The sequence below is a fragment of the Carex rostrata genome, chromosome 10 (genome assembly GCF_964058835.1).
Source record: "Carex rostrata chromosome 10, lpCarRost1.2, whole genome shotgun sequence".
In the NCBI taxonomy this organism is placed as follows: domain Eukaryota; kingdom Viridiplantae; phylum Streptophyta; class Magnoliopsida; order Poales; family Cyperaceae; genus Carex; species Carex rostrata.
In genome coordinates, this window is record NC_135927.1 from 8201992 (window position 1) to 8221047 (window position 19056).

Sequence of the window (19056 nt, forward strand, 5' to 3'; positions counted from 1 at the left end):
GAGAAAAGGAAAGCTTTCAAGCAAGGAGAATAAGGGTTTCCTGAGCAAGAAGTCGGCAAGATAGAGGTTTTTGATTTGTCAAGGGGTGTAATTACTTCCTTTATTTCATTTCTTCTTACTTTGCCAATTTTTGTAATGGATCTCTCCATGAGGGAGTAGTTCTCTCTCTAGGGGTTTAGGTCAATGCATGAACTTGTTTAATTGTATCTTATTCGGTTATTTGTCTTTGTTATGATTGTTTTATGGGATTTGATGTTAATTTCTGTGATTTATCATTTGTGTTAATTACATAATTAGTACTTGAAATCGCAGTAGTCCCGCTTTGGTATCTCTTTGTCAAAGGATCCAAAGAAGTTAGGACGAGAGGAGAGTACCATTTATGAATGCAAATACCCTAGGTTTAGATTAGGATTGTAACCAATTTGTAATCTAAACCGGAACTATAGAAATTAAGGTTAGGAATTTGGTGAAGAACCTAACCGTGAAGGCAAATCCTAATTAGGACATCTCAAATCGAATCGGGTATTGGTATGAAGGACTTAATCGTGAAGTATCAATATTTGAGGAGAGGAGAGACTAACAAGAGCTTATGGTCTAAGTAGCTAGGGTGAAGGACCTAACCGTGAAGTCCGAATTACTTAGACACGTTATTAATTCACGAAAGTGACCCTTAATGACATATTAGGTTAGAAACCTCATCAAATCATACATGAAATTAAACAAATACCGAATAGATATAGTTAGCAAGGGAATGTAGACCAAAGACCCCTAGATCTTCTCATCTAGAAAGCAATCTAATTTTTCTTTTATTCATTTACTCTTATTGTTTTAAAAACTCTCTATTCGGGTATTGAACCCAAATTTAGGAATTGTTAGAACAAACCCCCCCCCCCCCAATTTACTTTTATTGCACTTTACTTTATTATATTTTTCGGAAATTTATTAGTAAAGTTTTAGCATAGTAATTAAACGTACTCCCTGTGGATCGATACCCGACAATATACTACAAAGTAGGATTGTATACTTGCAATTTGAACAAAAAGTGTATTTAGGGTTAAAAGGTACATCTCATTGTACTGAAACTTTGTGAATACGCTTTTGCGAGCATCATGTTGCCGCATGCTATGATTAGGAAGCTTCTTGTGAGTGTCAAACTTGATGGTGAGTTGTCTCAGTTTTGTAACAGAAGTTCCACCAAACTTCTGCTTCAAAGCAAGCCACATCTCTTTTGCAATCTCATATTGCCTAAACTCACGCATCACATCATTATCCATACTGCTCAGCAACGTAATACGAGCAATGAAGTTCTTCTTTTTCCAGGACTCATATGCAGCACTATCAGCAATGTGCTTTGCAGTTGTACCTTTTTCTGGTTCGGTTAGATTATGATCCAGGACCGAAAGGACCTCTTGTTCTTCCAGGACATACTGAATTTTCATGGCCCAAATTTCATAATTATCGTCATTCAGTTTTTCACCCTTATTGAGTTCTGCCACAATATTCCTAGATGCAGATGCCATTTCACTAAGAATTTACAATTAAACTAAGTTAGGACATATCACAGTTTTGATGGCTTAATACAAATTATTTAATACCTAGCATAATAATTTTAACAAACAAACCAAAATTGGTATAAACAGATTAAAATAAAATCCGTACGGCCAAAAAAAAAATTCATGGCTAATAAAAAAAAAATATATATATATATATATAATTTAATATAATATATATAGTATATATATATAATATATATAGTATATATATATAATATATATAGTATATATATATAATATATATATAAACAAAAATTCTAGTTGCAAAGAAAATTTTTATCAACTTCGGTTTTGTAGTATATATAATCTATAGAATGAATAATAGAACAAGAAATATAATGTGGCATGGTGGTAAGATCATTGTCTTCCAAGGTATCCAACCGGGTTCAAGCCCCAGCGGCTTCAAAAATGGATCTATTTTTCGCGGTCTACAAGAAAGTTATGGACCAAGTTTATTTAGTTTGAACTGGTGTATACAACCTCTCCATTTCAAACAGTAATGGACCCATCCATTGGCGCTGGTTGAACTAGAAATGGATTCTATACAATCCAGAAGTATAAAAATGGTACACACCATATATCAACCATCAAATCCGAAAATTTTTGAGAAAAAATGGTTCTTTGGACGGTTGTGATTCATTTGGATCAAAAAATTGTCCAACCAGTTGTATAAGATCCATAAACAACTAAAAATGCATGGTTTTGCTTTGCATCTCCCATTTCCACTATACAACATCACTGTTTTGCAATGCATCTCCAAAAGATACATTTAAAACATCTCCAAAAACAGTGAATACAATTAAATACGTTTTTTAAAAATAAAATTCGTATTTAAATTGATCAAATTTACAAAAAAAATTTGTAAATTAATTCTGAAAATTAACCATGATATAGAAAAAAAATAATTTAAAAAAAAAAATAATTATTCGATTTTTCTTAAACATGAAATTAATTTTCGGAACAATTCGTGTTATTTATTAAAACCAGAATACATGCTATAAAAGCTCTGATACCAATGTTAATTAACGGATAGAACTTACAAAATACTCCGTTAATCTTCGTGCGGAAGCGGATCTTGCGAGCGTAGCAGTATCACTGGTTCTGCAAGGAATCACAAACCGAAGCCGGAAGCCCTGCGTTTTCCACGACCTAAAACCTTCAATCCTTAACAGAGTGCTTCTTAGTGCCCTCTATCTTTTCTCTCTAATTTTGGCTGTTACTATTCACACGTTTTTCTGATTATTAGTGAGAGAGAGAGACAGGTATGGATGGTTTATATAAAACTAATGCACCTTTTCATAATGGGTTCGCATCTATTTATAACGGATCGGGTTTTTAGTTTCCCATAATGGGCGTACCCTTTATTAAATCCAACATCACGTAATAACTTAAATGTATAATCGCCAGTTTTCTATCTCCATTGCGGTATCGTTGATTAAGCGATGTACCACCCTTCTTTTTGCCGAGAAAAACATGATTATTGTTGTAGAGAACACACTAAGAAAACATTATATTTTATAGAGACTATGTAAATTTCTAATGCATGACTTAACACCAAAATGGTCGAATTTACTCTATAAATAGGGATACTTTCGAAAGACAACTCCGAAAGGAATAATATTGGCACAAGACAAGAAGAATGGGTACTGTTCGAGACATGGCTATGGTTCTTGCCATTGGCACTGCTGTTCCAGCGAACTTCATCTATCAGTTAGATTATCCCGATTACTACTTTAATGTTACCAACAGCGAGCACCTTACAGAACATAAGCAAAAGCTTACAAGAATATGTAATCACTAGACTTATTCCTTTGCTTCAATCTTCCAACCGATCGATGCACCACTATTTCTTTGTTTTGTATAAATTCCACAAAATGATTAACAAACTTTTTTTCAACTGCAGGTACCAGGACAGAGATTCGAAAGCGTCACTTTTATCTAACAGATGAGATGCTTGAGGATCACCCCAATCTCAGAACTTACAATGATCAATCGTTGGACAGTCGGAACACTTTGCTTGCTCCCGGGGTGTTGAGGCTAGGCAAGGAAGCAGCCGAAAAGGCATTGCGCGAGTGGGGCCAACCAAGGTCTAGGATTACCCACCTCATTTTTCATACTGCAACTGGCTGTGTTCACTTGCCTGGTCCGGACTGCGAAATAGTTAACCTTTTGGGACTTGAGTCCACAGTGAACCGCTACATGCTTTACCACAATGGCTGCTATGCTGGTGGTACTGTCATTCGCCTAGCAAAAGACCTAGCTGAGAACAACCCTGGTGCTCGCGTCCTTGCTATCTGCTCAGAGAGCACTCTCAGTTTCTTTCGTGGCCCATCTGAAACCTCTACGGATACCCTCGTTGCCCAGGCTTTGTTCAGCGATGGCGCTGGGGCAGTCATTGTTGGTTCCAACCCAGAAATGTCTGTTGAACGACCTCTCTATGAGATTGTCTCAACAGGCCAATCCATCATCCCTGGAACAACTGAGGCTATTAATGGCCGTGTATCTGAGGCGGGCTTTGTATTGAATTTGGACCCTGCTGTCCCAATGCATATCACCAATAACATTAGAAAGTGTCTCTCTAAGGCATTTGAACCTCTGGGTATCTCAGACTGGAATTCTCTGTTTTGGATTGTGCACCCGGGTGGACGGAAGATTCTAGACGGAATAGAGACTGAGCTCAAGCTAAAGGAGGAGAAGTTGCTTCCAACCAGGCATGTGTTAGCGGAGTACGGTAACATGGCGAGTGGTAGTTTGATTTTTGTCATGGATGAGATGAGGAAGAGATCAAAGAAAGAACGAAAGGCTACCACCGGTGAAGGAGCCGAATTTGGGGTGCTCTTAGGGTTTGGCCCAGGTCTTACCATCGAGACAGCTGTTGTCCGTGCCCTTGCAGTCCCAGTTTGATACCTACCGTGTGCCTGTGTCTGGCTGTATTATTAAGTATCAATAAAGTTCATGCAAGTTTGGAAATGTAATGAATATGATGTTTAGTTTTGTTATGTTATGTTATTTTCTTTTTAGAATACTCATACTAATATTATGTTATTTATGTTATGTTATTATGTTATTTTCTTCTGTTATATCATATATAACACGGCGCATTATGTTACGGTATGGCAACGGATATGTTACGGTATATTTGGCAACGGATGTGATATTCTAATAAAGCAAGAATTATGACTTGCTATGTACATTTCTTCTAAATGAATATATAAAAAAAATTATATTCAGATATATTCTTTATTATCAAGGGAGAATTTAATGTAAATCTTCAATAACCACGAAACTAAGTGTTTTCACTTGTAAAATTCTTATATCATATATAAAAATTGACTTTTATATTAAAACTCATTTTTAATTTATGAAGATTCTATATTATCCTTTATTAAAAGAAATAAAAAAATATATAGCTTGTGGAAAAAAGGCTTACTCTTTTAATTATAATTAGCTTGTTTGTGACCACAAGTAATTCATTTTTCTACTTGTGACATGCATAGAAGTAAAGATATGGGTCATTTGTACTCACAACTACGCCAATTAAGTTTATTACATATGTTGTATTTTTTTTTCATAATAAATGATAAATTGAGTACTTTATAAATTTAAAATGAATTTAAATAAAAAAGAGGTGTTATTTTAAGAGCTCAATTTAGAATATTGAGTACTGAGAGGAATTTCTCTTCTTTGTATTTGTTCTATCCCTATTTATATACCTTCTTTTTTTGCTTTAGACTATATAAATCTCATATATATCCAATGTACTCGAAATGAAATTATTAAATGCTTTATATAAATAAATTTTTTCTTGTTTATTTTTATTTTAGAAATGTAATTTCTGCATTTATGTAATCATTAATGCATACTTTTATACTCAGCTTTATCAAAGGAAGTATCAATAATAAATAAATGCATAATCCTAATGACAATAGATATCATGACAATATATCTCACATAAACATGAATTATATATCACGACAATATATCCCACGTAAACATATTTACATCAGGTTTTATTTTAAATTTGATTTGGTTCACACATACGTTATACTATACATGACATAGTTGCATGTTTTAAAAGCTAATTGTGGCAAAATAAATATAAAAAGGAACAATTATAAAACACAGATCAAAATAAAAAAAATCAATTTTACAAAATAAATAAAACACACACATGTGAACCATTGAAATTAATGTAAACAATTTTAACAGTCAAATCAGCAAGAAAAAAATATAACAAGTTTCCAAATTTTGGACATTAAGAAAAACAGATATATATATATATATATATAGAGAGAGATGGGCTATGGTGCATTGCAATGCATGGAGGAGTTTGTGCATTGGACCATAAATCTAAAATTGAAAATCCAAATGACCGATCCAAACCGTTCATCTTGTTTTCCATATTAATATGTGCTTGGAGACCAAATTTTACATTTTTCTGAATTTTTTTACTATTTATTAAGTATTTTACAAAATTGTTGATCCAACGGTGGCTTAACAAAACAGTAAAATCAGCAGCCACCGTTGGATCAACAATTTTGTAAAATACTTAATAAATAGTAAAAATATTCAGAAAAATGTAAAATTTGGTCTCCAAGCACATATTAATATGGAGAACCAGATGAACGGTTTGGATCGGCCATTTGGATTTTGAATTTTAGATTTATGGTCCAATGCACAAACCCCTCCATGCATTGCAATGCACCATAGCCCATCTCTCTCTCTCTCTCTCTATATATATATATATATATGGAGAAATTAACACCTCAGTTTAGAAAATAAATTTCAAAATTCAAAAAGTCGATCTAAACCGTTTCATCTTGTTCTCCATATAATTAATATGTGCTTGGAGACCAAATTTTACATTTTTCTGAATTTTTGTACTATTTATTAAGTCACTTTGAAAATTGCTGATCCAACGGTGACTTAACAAAACAGTAAAACCGTTGGATCAACAATTTTCAAAGTGGCTTAATAAATAGTAAAAAAAATTTAGAGAAATATAAAATTTGGTCTCCAAGCACATATTAATATGGAGAACAAGATGAACGGTTCAGATCAACTTTTTGGATTTTGAAATTTCAAATTTTGACCGTGTGTATTTCAGCCCATATGCTACCGAAAACATATTAGCCTATCTCTCTATATATATATATAGAAAAAAAAATCAATGAAAGATCGACCTTTGTTCTTAATGTTTCGTTAAAGAGAATAAGGAAAATAAAAACTTTATTGAGTCTATCATTTATTTTATTTTATTTTGATAATCATCAAGTCTATCATTGTTTTAAGTGATCGAAATAAATGTTTTTTCTTTACAGCATGAAATTCCGATCTTAAAGCTTAATTAATGTACAAAAGGAGGAAGTTACAAGTTGAAAGTTTGTCTATGTTAATTTTGAAGGTTTCGTAGGTTCATACTTTAACTGATTGACACATCATAAATTCACCAATATATTAAATATCAAAATAAAAAAAATTGAAAAAGAAAAAATGTAGAAAATTAAAATCAAGAAGCTAGTCGAAGCTAATGCTATTGAATAAATAAAATAATAGAGTTACATACTAAAGGTAAAAAGAGGGGGAGAGGGGGGTGTCCGATGGGCATCGGACACAAATAGGGTTCGATGAGGGGTTTAAACCGTCGGATCTGCTTTAGGATTCGTGTGTACGGATTTTAAAGCAGACGCGAAATTGCGAGTGCGAATCTTAAAGCAGATCCGACGGTTTAAACCCCTCATCGAACCCTATTTGGTCCGATGCCCATCGGACACCCCCCTCACTCAAAAAGAGGAGGAAAAGATGGGCCATGACTGTAGATTAGAGATCTAAGATTGGTGACGATCATAGGTTTAATCAATGCATAGGAATGAGTGGTTATTTAATGAATGGTACATCTTTAATTAATTAATTAATTTATTCTGGTTGACTGGATATGAGGTTTCAAAATAAATAGGATATTATAATTGCTACATATAAAAGTACGAGTATAGCAATTATTCGCACAATTAATTTTATGATTTTATGTTGAGGTAAGAAACATTTATTATATTTTTAATATGTTTGTGTTCCAAATAATAACCGCCACAAGCATTTTGGAAAAAAGAAAATAAAACAATTATCTTTAGAGAAGCACTGAATTATAACGGTCATAATTGGTAACTTAGTTTCGAGTATACATAAAAATTCATCTTTAGAAGTAACAAAATTTCAAGTGCGTCTAATCAATTAATTTCGGTGTAAATTAAAAATAAAAAGTGTGTAATATATTTGATTATTCGTAGGTTATAATAACGAGTCTCAAACTACTTGTCATTTGGGTAAAGTATACCGCGAGAATGAGAATTATTTTGGCAAGTTAATTAATTACTCTGCAAATTTGAAAAAAAAAATGCTCATAAATTAATGCTCTGTTGATCTCTCCACAGAGGTATATAGCTAGTGAGAAGCTTTGGGACAAATGCAAACGAACTATGTTATGCAAGCAAAACATTAATTATTTGCTACAATTTAAGTTACACTAGTAGGTTACACTGTTATTCAATGCCTCTAAGGGTCAGGTGAAAAGAAAACACGTACAATTAAACTTCAAGACACACAATCAGAACCAATATCCACATGAGCTTTGCTCATTGCTTCACTAGAAACCCAAATAAGATGATTTTCTGGGAGGAAATGGCAAATTTGTTCAACGGCGCCGGGCTCCACATTCAATGCCTCGAAAAAGAATCGATGCATGTTCATTTTATCATGATGGCACACAGCAACAGCATTAACCTTTGACCCATCCATTCCAACTAGAGGAATCACAAATCCTCCATATGCAATATGATTGGTATGGCAGTAGTGTATTGCCTGTGGTGATGGCTCCTGGTGGCATATAACCAATCTAGAATGATAAGGTATTTTCTTTATTGGGGAAGCTATAGTGTATATCGTTTTTCCTTGTTGATCTCTCCCGTTATTCCGGTGGATAGTTGTGGAAAGGGCTTTTATATTAGTGGTCCCGAGTAAAGCGATGACGTTATCGATCATGACCTCGAGAGAAGTTGAACAAAACTTCTTCTCACCCATCAATGGTTGTACCTCACAATCTTTGAGGATTTTCTCCATTTGTTTCGCTTCTTTACTACCTGGGACCATGGAGAAATGGTCTAAGATCTGAGGGAGGTTCTCTGAAGATAAATTTATGCGATCAGCTTTTGCACGGGGAACAAAGGCACCTCCGATTATGGTTTGATCGAAGTCGAGCCCTTGGTTCATTTGGGCTCCAGGATACATGTTTTTCATCAGGAAGAACGTGCTTTGAACATAGTCAGCTGAAGGTAATTCACCAGGCAAATATCTAAGAAGACACCACCCCATGCCATCACGCACCTTCACTCGGTTTTTGGCGACTGTAGAGTCCTTCATAACTGTCACAAGTAAACAAAAGTTAATTAGAATTGTGTGCGTACATAGGAGTCCAGGACAATAGTACGTAAGTACATACTTGCATTCTAGAAAGCTTTCAAGGAAACTATATCTCCAACAAATGTGATAATTTAGTGTAGTGAAAATAAAGTGATAACAACCATAAATCATGGAAAATTAAAAATGAGCAATAATATACTTCTCATGCTACTGGAAAATTCCAAATGAACTCGGATTTATACAAGTAAATTATATTGTATATATGTTGGTGCCTTGGTGGTCATTTCAACTACGCCATGCATGTTCTCTTTTGTTTTATGCCAATGCAATTAAAGAGGAGATCGAAATCGAACCATCAATGAGATTGCGGATGGCATTTGGCATGGTGGTGTTGGGTAAGACAGAGAGCCAGTAGGCCTCCAATGGGGATACTGCTTGCCGAGATTCTACTGCCACAACAACCTACAAGAAGTATACGTTCATTATGGGATTTGACAAAAGTTGATTTATCTTAAATGGTTGCATTTAGATGTTATACTCTTTATAGAATTTTTATTAACAAGTTGATTGTCGTAGTATAAATATACATGCAAAACCATATACAAATTATAGTGAACAAGTACATTCCAAAAGTATAGATCAATCTCTATTGTCCAGATGGTTATGATATGTGTGTGTGTCTGTGTAAATATATAACTTTTTCCTTTCTTTTTGTTGTTATCAAGTGAGCTAAATAAACGTTTTTTCTTGTCAACATGAAATTCCAATCTTATAGCTTGTACTGGCCGGAGAATAATTACATTTTGTCAGGTCATATAGACATGAAAGTGGACACATATATAATCTTTACGTAGGAGGGTTTGATATAGGATTGATACTTGTGCTGATTAATTAATTGACACATCATAGATTCACCTATATATTATATATCAAAACAAGAAATTTTTTTGAAGGTCCAAAACAAGAAATTGAAAAGGTAAAATAGAAGTTAAAGCTAAAGCTATTGAATAAATAAAATATACGGTTACATATATAAGAAAAACATAATGTAAAGGTATTGAATAAATAAAATAATAGAGTTACATACCAAAAGAAAAGAGAGGAGGAAAAGACGGGCCATGGCTGCAGAGAAGTAGAAATCTCAGATTGGTGTGCCTTTGATGGACGATCTTAGGTTTTTTTAAAGGCTTACAAATGAGTGGTTATTTTAGAGTAGTCATTGTGGGACTAAGATATATGGGTCGTCTTTAAGTTCCGATTGACCGAATATATATCAGGTGTGAAAATAAATAGAATATTATAATGTAATAAGATACTGGCTAAACTTCGCCTAATCGCAAGTTTGGTAATTGAAGGGATTAATTTGAGTGACTTTCGATTTCATTATATAATTGTTAGGGAAGTACGAAAAGCAAAGCCACCGTGTGATTTGCTTATCAAATAAGTTTTGATGAACACAACTTTGACAATCTATCGTGATCATGTGGAAATAAATCTTTGTTGTTATTTCGAAATAAACATAGGAATCTATTATTCCAACATTTTCATCATTCAAAGTTTTTCATGCGTGAATTTCAATGAAAAACTTTTTTGTGCTTGAATCTCAATAAAAATAACTGGTTGGAATCAGAATAACATGTTGTTATTATTCCTTCAGAATAACATGTTGTTACTATTCCTTCAGAATAACAGCAGATTTATTTCCGACTCATGTATACCAACTTTGAGTGAGACAAAAATGGCCATCTGCCATGTTTAATGAGATACAAAGGTTGTTGGCGGTCCATTGTATGAGAATTGTGTTTGTGAAATGTAGAGTTAAACTAGTATTTTGTTCGTGCTTTGTTATAGGTTTAAAATTCAAACAAAAAATATGCAATAAATAAAAACAAATCAAATCAAATATTTCATCTTGAACAATATTTGTCTTTTTATAATTTCTCTTCCTTCTACAATGAAATAAATTATTTTGTCTTTATTTCTTCGTTAAATATAAAAGTAATAAAAGGTAAGTAATTATTTAGTGCGTAAACATGTTAATTATTTTTATATCAATAACCTAAAAATAAATAAATAAAATTATCAATTAATTATTTTTATGACAACATTTATATGAAAAAAGGGTATAGCGAATGTTCATAAAACTGAATATAGACATAAAAAAAATAAAAACTAATACATTGTAACACAAAGTCACAATTGCATAATTTAACTATTTAAAATTCAGCAAATTAAATCACAATTGTTGGCATATATCACGATCCTGCAGTAAACTTATTAATTTACTTGTGTTAATTCCATCGTCTCATAGTAACAGATTAGGTTCATGGTAGGTATGTGTCATCCTTACAAACCTAATTTTTTCTTGATCTTTGAGTAGATTATTTTATATAATTAATCTCTATTAATCATACCGTATACGTATAATCCTACTCCTATCAAGGGGCCCAGTGTTACTATAACTCGTATAATAATACGAGGGACGATAGTACTTTTGGTGAGCATCTCTTCCTCCGCACAAGTCATGTGTGCTGAAATGTCACATTTATAACTACATTTTACAGATAGCGTTTGATAACACTTACGAATACACATTTCTCATGTAGGAAAAACCACACTTCATACTTTATAACTTAACACTGAAATGAAACCGTTTAATGACACAAACACATTACCATTTAACGTCTCATTTATGGTTAGTCAAATACCATGTTCTTAACATGTATCTATGTGATTAAATGATAACTCTTTGTCTATGGTCTGTGAAACTTAACCATCATTTAATCCACATACTAACCTTATAATGGCTAATTAGTGTCCTGCTAATTACTACAGTTAGTGACTATTTAGAGTATTTATCATCTATATTATAAAGTTTCACAATTTCAGTCATGAACTTAAAATGATTCATAAAGACAATAAAACTCATGGAACAAAATGATATATATTAATAATCTAATTCATGAACAAAGTACAATTATGATTGACTGCTAGATTACTACCTAACAATCTCCCACTTAAGCTAGAGTCAATCATCATAGACTCTACTATACAAGTCTCTAGGTCTTAAGAGACTCTCATAGCCAATCCTCTATGTGTCTCAAACCCATAGAAGCAGTGTGCATTTGATGCTTGGCTTGAGGAAGATGTTTTGTCAGTGGATCAGCTGTGTTACTGATTGTGTCAATCTTACAAATCTTTACATGTCCCCTGTTTACGATCTCTAGTATCAAGTGATAACGCCATAAAACAAGCTTTGACTTTGCGTGCGATCTTGGTTCTTTGGCTTGGGCTATAGCTCCCCGCGTCAGGTACCGAGGGCCATGTTATTTGAATATGTGTAGATTAATACAGAAACGAATGGCTACTGTATTAACTCAAGGGCCATGCGCCCCGCGTCAGGTATCGAGATGCAAAATTGAAGATGAAATTAGAAACCCTGGAAACGCCTTTTATATTACTGAATTAAACCAAATTTATTTACTCTCTTATTTGTTTTAATCTCTGTCATTGAACTATTTAGGAAATATAAACAACCAAAACCAACCCTTTTCCAACTTCTACTTTTTAAGTAATTTAAGTAAATCTAATTAATATTTGAACCATCCCTGCGATCGATACTCGATAATATACTACTCAATAGGATTGTGCACTTGCAATCTGACTTGAAAGTGTATTTAAGGTTAAAAGGTACAGTTTACTATACTGAAACTTTGTGCATACGCTTTTGTGTGAACAAGCTTTTAGCACCGTTGCTGGGGACGACATCATTTATTTTTTGGATTTTTGCTTACTTTATTTAAATTCTAGATTTTAATTTATATCTTACTTTTTCTTATTTTCACAGGAAACGCATTGGTGAAAAGGAGGAAATTGCCCTCGCCAATCATCCCCCGCCTCACCCCTCGCTCCATGTCTTGTAAGTTTCCATGTTTTCTTCTATTTACTTTTTCTTGTGTGAATTTAAGCATTGAGGACAATGCTTCATTCAAACTTGGGGGGTGGAATAGAAGAAAATTGTATCTGCATTTAGATCATGTTTATTTATTTTTTTTCGTATGTTTTTCAATTCTTTTTTAGAATTTATAACCTTGATTTTTACTTGACCTTGAATAAAATTTGTGATTCTGAACTTACTTGCTTTTTCTCAGCATTCCCGAAACCTCCTGCAAGCTCTTATCCATCCTATGCATATGGCAGTTCACGATGAACCCCGAATAGCTGGGAGAAAGAGAGTTCAGGATAACATCTGTTGCAAACTCTTTGCTCAACGGAACATTAAGCTTCTTTAACAGCTCTATATCATTCGTCATACGAAGCATATGGGTTGTTATAGAGTTGCCCTCAACCATTCTATGGCTTAACAGGTACTTGGTCACTTGGTACCTTTCTATACGTGCCTGCTCTTGAAACATTTTCTTGAGCTGGTCACATATCTCGTAGGATCTGGTGTCCATGAACCGCCTTTGCATATCAGGACCCATTATTCCCACTAGAAGGCTTTGTACGTCAAGCTCATCTTCCTTCTGCTTAGCATACTTCGTGACCTCGTCCACAGTTGCGCTCGACTTAGGCTCATTAGGGAATGGTGTGTTGAGAATGTATTCCTTCTTTTCTCGTCTCGGGACTATGGTCAGGTTACGGAACAAATCGGTGAAATTGGATCCGTCCGTATTCAGTTTTTCTTTTTCAAGTAGGGTACGCAGCGAGAAAGACAATTCTTTAGCCATATTCTACATTTGTTAAAGTAAAGATTTTAGCCTTTGTTCATGTAATATTTTATTTAATAATAAAACTCCCACTACGAATTTATTTTAATCCTGATTCGTGGTAGGACCAAGATCCCTATTTTCACTAAGGCACAAGCCAGCGGCGGCATGAACTGTGGTAACTGTCTTATCATTGATTTTCTTTCCGATAATGACAGTATTGTAATATTATTTCTGTATTGGTTCTGTTAACAATATGTAAGAATAGTTAGAATGGTATAAGCCCTGACACGACAGATACATGTTATAGTATCTTTTAGTGTTACCAGATTGAAAATTGTAAAGTTAAGAAACCAAATGTTACCAGACTTAGTGATTATAAAGATTAGGTCCCAAACGTTACTTGACTTTATGGTTTAAAATATTTTGACCCAAATGATAAGATTCTTAGAGTTCTGATTTAATCATGAAATATTTGTTATTCAATTGGATACTGTTATTGAGCATTTGCATTCGTCATTATGAAATGAACTGTTTATTTCTCGTGCGATGATTTCATTATGAATATCCTTTGAATCCAATAATCTGAGTGGCAATCAGCACTGAGAAATAATTTATTATTTCTCACTCATTTCTCCTTGTGGGTTACAGGTTTATTATACGAAGATAAAGAGCGCTTCCGGATAATTGACAGCAGAGCCACCTAAAGGTATGAGATTTGAGTTTATTATATCTAACAGGGTGCAAAGAGTATATCTCTAGCATCATCCACTATAAAATGATAATTATTGTAAATAAATTGGGATGTGACAAAAATAATAGATGTTATTAACAATGCATAAAAGATCCATGCCTTAGTAAATAGACGCGGCCAAATCATCGCACCTCCGATATTCGGGGTGTGACAATTAATATAACATTATACCTTAGTTCCAAATTCTAATTTGAACTGCCGCTGAGCTTGCCTAACTATTGTTGCTGCTGTTATGGACAAGAGCACTAGACATCCAGTGCCTCTATCAGTAATCCATTAGAAACAACCAGAGAGTAGGTATTTCTTTTGCTAGAAATACTCTACCTGCAGCACTCAGCTAAAACAGTTGTCTCACGATCTGCAGATACTTTGATTCACAACCACGTGCAAAAACAGAGTTACCGCTGACTTCATGAGATTATAACTTACTAACCACTCAAAAATATATACGTCTATACGTATATATTTCTTTCCTAACTCAAACATTATTTGAGAGGAAAAGTCGAGAAAGAAAGGAACCTGACTTCGTCAGACGATCAGTCAGACTTTTCAATCTTGCAAATGGAAATGGTATGCCTTCTCTCCAACCTACCACCCCTATTTATAGGCATCATGAACAGTAAGTCAGTGAACAGTAAATTACAAAAATGCCCCTTGGCCCAAAAATGCCCATAATGAATAGTACAAGGCCTAGAAAGGCCCAGATTGAATAGTAATGGACCTGGGCTTTTGGGCTTTCTTAATTATATTCTAAATATATTAATCCATATGTATAATTGTTCTGAAAAAATATATTCCTTTGCGATTGCGGTTGTGATAACTTTTACACAACGTGTCATACACGCTTGTAATTTTAATATGTTTAAGCTTGTCAACTCTATGACATTTCTATATTAATTATAACATTTATAATTAATATTTAGCCATCTTATTAATTAATTATAACTATTTATAATTAATAATAAAATTCTCTAATTCAGTTCCTATGCGGTGTGACCCGATAGGATCTGTGTTATGTTGGCAATAGTATTAAAACTATTTTAACTTATATAGATCATAGGTGGCACCTGGCAGTACAGTATGACCCCCAATTACACAGATGATGTTATCCATAACAATATCATGATCCTGCAGTAAACTTAATAATTTACTTGTGTTAATTCCATCGTCTCATAGTAACAGATCAGGTTCAGGGTAGGTATGTGTCATCTCTACAAATCTAATCTTTTCTTGAACTTCGAGTAGATTATTTTATATGATTAATCTCTATTAATCATACCGTATCCGTATAATTCTACTCCTATCAAGGAGCCCAGTGTTACTATCACTCGTATAATAATACGAGGGACGATAATACTTTTTGTGAGCATCTCTTCCTCTGCACAAGTCATGTGTACTTGAAATGTCACCTTTATAACTACTTTTTACATATATAGTTTGATAACACTTACGAATACACATTTCTCATGTAGGAAAGACCACACTTCATACTTTAGAACTTAACACTGAAATGAAACCGTTTAATGACACAAACACATTACCATTTAACATCTCATTTAGGGTTAGTCAAATACCATGTTCTTAAATGTATCTATGTGATTAAATGACAACTCTTTGTCTATGGTCTGTAAAACTTAACCATAATTTAATCCACATACTAACCTTATAATGACTAATTAATGTTCTTGCTAATTATCACGGTTAGTGACTATTTAGAGCATTTATCATCTATATTATGAAGTTTCACAATTTCAGTCATGAACTTAAAATGATTCATAAAGGCAATAAAACTCATGGAACAAAATGATATATATTAGTCATCCAATTCATGAACAAAGTACAATTATGATTGACTGCTAGATTACTATCTAACAGTAATAGAGTTGTAAATGCCCTATTATCTTGCCATATAGAGACTACTAGAGTACTCTAAAGACCTTGAATTGGAGAGTTGTATTAGGGTTGTAAATGTCATATTATCTTGCAATCTGGAGACACTACTAGAGTGCTCCAAACACTTCAATTAGAGTGTTCTATTAGGGCTGTAAATGCCCTATCATCATTCAATCTGGAGACACTACTAGAGTGCTCCAAAAACCTTTAATTAGAGTATTGTATTAGGGTTGTAAATGCCCTATTATCTTGCCATATAAAGATACTACTGGAGTGCTCCAAACAACTTCAATTGGAGTATTTTATTAGGGTTATAACAACCCTCTTATTTTGCCATATAGATACACTACTATGGAGCTCCAAACACCTTCAACTCGAGTGTTGTATTAGGGTTGTAAATGCCCTATCATCTTTCAATCTGGAGACACTACTAGAGTGCTCCAAAAACCTTTAATTGGAGTATTGTATTAGGATTGTAAATGGCATATTATCTTGCCATATAAAGACACTACTGGAGTGCACCAATCACCTTCAATTGGAGTATTTTATTAGGGTTACAACAACACTCTTATCTTGCCATATAGATACACTACTAGGGTACTCCAAACACCTTCAACTCGAGTGTTGTATTAGGGTCGTAAATGCTCTATTATCTTGTAATCTAGAGACACTACTAAACTGCGCCAAACACCTTCAGTTGGAGAGTGGTATTAGGGTTGTAAATGCCCTATTATCCTGCTATCTGGAGACACTACTAGAGTGCTCCACACACATTCAATTGGAGTGTTGTATTAGGGTTGTAAATGCTCTATTATCTTGCAATCTAGAGACACTACTAGAGTGTTCCAAACACCTTCAATTGGAGTGTTGTATTAGGATTGTAAATGTCCAATCATCTTTCCATCTGGAGACATTACTAGAGTGTTCCAAAAAACCTTCAATATGATATGAGGGTTGTAAATGCCCTATTATTTTGCCATATAGAGATGTTAGATATGTGTTCTAAAAGTTATCTTATGTTGATCACTTTTATATGTTATGTTTATGAATTGGATGCTACATGCATATTGTTCCATGAAATTTATGTTTATTTATAGAAGTGTTCAAGAAGATGCTCATGGTCTGGAAACCGTAGAACTCTATATGATGACAAACAAAAATCTCTAAAATGTTCACAAACTTGGTTATTAGCATGCAATACTAATATACCATGATAAGTTTGTCATGTTGATTAAAGTACATTGTAGTTCTAGAAATGTTGATAAAGACTTATCGTTTAATAACATGAGTATATGAAATGTTTCATATATTGAACAGATCTAACGAATGAAAATATTATATGGGTTATATTAGTGTCATTAATATTTTCATTGTGTCTCGGAATTCTAAGATATGAGATGTGTTTCTTTTTCACATGAGAAGTATATGATGTAATTAATATTTTTTTTGAAAAAAGTGGATTACCACCTGTTTCAGTAGAAACATATTGGTCCTTACATCAAAACAGACATAGTTCAGCATGAAAAGTAAACACAAAAGAAAAAAAAAAAAAAAGCATAACAAAATGGCTTAGGCATAACTAGTACAACAAATGCCAGAAACTAGAGTAGAAAATTTAAGATAAAAGCATAAAAATTAAGCAAGGTCAATTGAGCCGTCGATAGAAGAGGATTTTAAAAGCTGTTATCATAAGTGGTGATAAAAATATTAGTTCCTTGTATATAACTTGTGCGGAAGAAAGTTGTACGTCAATAGTATCACTGCCTCTCATTTATAATGAGTGATGATATTTTATGGGCCCCTTAGTAAAGTAGAATTATATGCATGCAATATAATTGAAGTGCAGTTATATATTTATAATTTACTTGAGAGACCAAGAAACGAATATAATACAAAGATGACACAGTTCGACTTTGTATATTATTCATAATATCATGTAGCAAGGAATGGACACAAGTAATATTATTTGTAGCGTTACTTTAAAGAATTATGTATTGTAAAAAGGATACTTTGCATATATGTTATTTGGGTAACTATAATGTATAGTTAGAATACCGCTTATAGTTTATAGTAATAAAATGTTTTATGCCATTGCCAACATAACACAGATCCTCCATATATGTCACACCAACTGAACGAGAAACAAGAAGGATATTTTATTTTTATGATGTATATTGTTATACATGTGATAAATAAATATCATGACTGCTTAGAACGAAGATAAATTTATGAGAAGTGTGCATATATATTATTTGGTATAATATGGTGCATATTATATAGTATAATATACATGACACATAAATATAATAATGTGCAAAACATTGTTATAACATAAGTTTATTAAAATCCAAAATTAATATGAGTTGAGGTTGGTACTGTAGCAGTTACTGTAGCATGATGTATGGGCAGTGGCGAGGTCGATAGCCGACGTAGCTGCCAGTTATAAGCGGTTATTGACTCAGCGATGACTTTGGGCTTTATGTCCTGAGATGTAGGCTATCTTGACCATAGCTGGGCCGGCTTATTATGGGCCTCAATCATGGACTTTGCATTGTGTTCTGGGTTGGCCTCGCAGAACGAGGTCCTAATCCTGGCCTTGTTCATGGTCCAGATTGAGGCTATGAGGGCCTTGGGACACGACCTTAACACTAGACACTTCTAGAGTGCTCCAAACATTTTCAATTTAAGTGTTGTATTCGGGTTGTAAATGCATAGTCATCTTATCATCTGGAGA

At 33.5% G+C, this 19056-nt stretch overlaps 3 protein-coding genes across 3 annotated transcripts; 1 reads left to right on the plus strand and 2 right to left on the minus strand.

Annotated features, from left to right (window-relative positions):
- The first annotated feature begins 3172 nt into the window (after positions 1-3172).
- LOC144560622 (stilbene synthase 3-like) lies at positions 3173-4558 on the plus strand. The gene is made up of 2 exons (XM_078309858.1): positions 3173-3343; positions 3457-4558. Exons 1-2 carry the CDS (start codon positions 3193-3195, stop codon positions 4455-4457), a joined length of 1152 nt encoding a protein of 383 aa, XP_078165984.1. The 5' UTR covers positions 3173-3192; the 3' UTR covers positions 4458-4558.
- Positions 4559-8141: 3583 nt separating this feature from the next.
- Positions 8142-10086, minus strand: LOC144560240 (BURP domain-containing protein 6-like). The gene is made up of 3 exons (XM_078309404.1): positions 10054-10086; positions 9320-9428; positions 8142-8968 (listed from the first exon to the last, which is right to left on the minus strand). The coding sequence occupies exons 1-3, from the start codon at positions 10084-10086 to the stop codon at positions 8142-8144; spliced, it is 969 nt and encodes a 322-aa protein (XP_078165530.1).
- A 3013-nt stretch (positions 10087-13099) lies between these two features.
- Positions 13100-13696, minus strand: LOC144560241 (uncharacterized). The gene has a single exon (XM_078309405.1). It carries the CDS (start codon positions 13694-13696, stop codon positions 13100-13102), a length of 597 nt encoding a protein of 198 aa, XP_078165531.1.
- Positions 13697-19056: the final 5360 nt, after the last annotated feature.

Bases quoted from the DNA above. Each gene is read 5' to 3' on its own strand.
- LOC144560622 (XM_078309858.1), top strand. From the start codon at position 3,193: ATGGGTACTGTTCGAGACATGGCTATGGTTCTTGCCATTGGCACTGCT. The intron at 3,344-3,456 runs GTAATCACTAGA...TTTCAACTGCAG, and splicing joins GCAAAAGCTTACAAGAATAT to GTACCAGGACAGAGATTCGA.
- LOC144560240 (XM_078309404.1), bottom strand. From the start codon at position 10,086: ATGGCCCGTCTTTTCCTCCTCTCTTTTCTTTTG. The intron at 9,429-10,053 runs GTATGTAACTCT...TACTTCTTGTAG, and splicing joins TCCTCCTCTCTTTTCTTTTG to GTTGTTGTGGCAGTAGAATC. The intron at 8,969-9,319 runs GTTCGATTTCGA...TACTTGTGACAG, and splicing joins CATCCGCAATCTCATTGATG to TTATGAAGGACTCTACAGTC.
- LOC144560241 (XM_078309405.1), bottom strand. From the start codon at position 13,696: ATGGCTAAAGAATTGTCTTTCTCGCTGCGTACCCTACTTGAAAAAGAA.